This window comes from Oryzias melastigma, linkage group LG6 (genome assembly GCF_002922805.2).
Source record: "Oryzias melastigma strain HK-1 linkage group LG6, ASM292280v2, whole genome shotgun sequence".
NCBI lineage: Eukaryota > Metazoa > Chordata > Actinopteri > Beloniformes > Adrianichthyidae > Oryzias > Oryzias melastigma.
The window spans coordinates 11221488-11223148 of record NC_050517.1 but is presented as its reverse complement, the minus strand read 5'-3'; the positions used below and the strand labels follow the sequence as shown (position 1 = coordinate 11223148).

Genomic DNA, 1661 nt, shown 5'->3' with positions numbered 1-1661 from the left:
GAATTCATTTGATTCACCAGAGCCTGGATCAATTCTTTTGATCCTCTGATTCAATTTGATTCAATTCAATTTGAGTTTACATAGTTTACACATTTAGACACATTTGTTTAAAAATACATTAATAATCTATTTATGTTTTCATTTACATATTATTCTAATACAGTTCGCATAGGGTAACATTTATTAGTGAAATTCTGATAAGATTGTTATTTAGATTCTCAAACGGAAAAGCTCCAACAATTGTTCTGCTTCTCCTGGAGGGCGTTTCAGTTTGGCCACTAGGTGGCGATCGCACTATAGCATTACACCTTATTCCAGAAGAAGGAGAAATTAGAACAAATAAATTGTTTTAGACCACAAATGTATACTTTAAAAAATGTTTTCTTAAAATAATTAGGAAAATTTATACCTCTGAGTAAATGAAGATATTCATTTAGTCATCAATGTATGTGTAAGTTGACGGAGCGTTAGCATCAGCCATCCCATGGGAAATCCCATTATATGTTAGCATCAAGCTAGCAGACTTTAGCTTTATGCATTGGATCAATCTCTACTATTATGGATCGATTATTGATCTATTAAGTTTAGATCGAATCAGATCAATTAATTGATTTTATCAACCCAGCTCTTCTTTATCGACTTCACTAGTTATATTAACATAGAGATAAATGGTATTAATAAATTCTCCCTCTTTTAATTTCATGCTGCTACTGTTGTTGAATACCCACAATCCACTTATTAACAACACAAAGCCGTAAATATACTTTAATAGGTTTAGCTTCTGTCGGCTAATGTACACGAGCTTCTAAAAATGCTGCATCATCTTGTTCCTTAAAATATAATTAAAGGTCCTACATTTTATTGATCCATAGAATGCACTGATTTATAATATATTTTATATAAAAATCTAATTAATAGTGATTTTTATTTTCAAATATTTCCTCTACAATACTAAAAATGACATCTTTTATTCTCCGTGTCCTTCTTACCATGTCTTTGAAGGCGTTCTCAATGGCTCCAATCACCAAACTCTCATGGGAGACTTTCTTCTCGGTGAAAAAGCGTGTGGGCGGGGTGTTGGGGGAACCCGGAGCGCCGGCGGCCCCCCGAAGCGAAGCGGCCCTGGTGAGGGCACGGTTGGATGTGGTGGCGAGGAGATGATTGACGGGCTCCTCCTCCAGGCAAGTTGGCGGCGGCAGGTTGGGTGTGCAGAGGATCTCCATTACCTCTTGGAGGTGCAGGGCGATGTGGTGATGGAGGAGGCGGGAGGCGACGACGGCTGCCCCGGAGCCAGCGTGGCCATCGAACAATGCCCAGTAGTGAAAGGTGAGATCTTCAGAGCCATCCTGCAAGAAACAGACGTATTTTCAGAAATCAGTTTCTCAGTTGATACTTCTCTTTTCTTTTAAGTAAAGTTTAAGCACTTTCATACAATATAATACATTATGTGATTATAAAAATGATCTCAAATCATCCCGATGAATTTTAGCATAACTATACTCAACTATAGAGCAACTTTCTTTCTTTTGTAGAAACAAAAAAAATCAAAGTTCCAAACAATTAAGTTGCACAAACCAGGATTTATGGCACTCAGTAGCGACTTATATGGAATTTTTAATTAAACATAAATACACTCATATGTTCGTTATTACGGAGTCCCT

General features: G+C 36.9%; 1 protein-coding gene across 1 annotated transcript in view; it reads right to left on the bottom strand.

Moving 5' to 3' along the window:
* LOC112152437 (protein phosphatase 1H) overlaps window positions 1-1661 on the bottom strand; it is a 45841-nt gene that overhangs the window by 31018 nt on the left and 13162 nt on the right. The window contains exon 3 of the mRNA XM_024282026.2: window positions 990-1346. Coding sequence (XP_024137794.1) covers window positions 990-1346 — 357 coding nt within the window. The remainder of the gene's footprint in view (window positions 1-989; window positions 1347-1661) is intronic.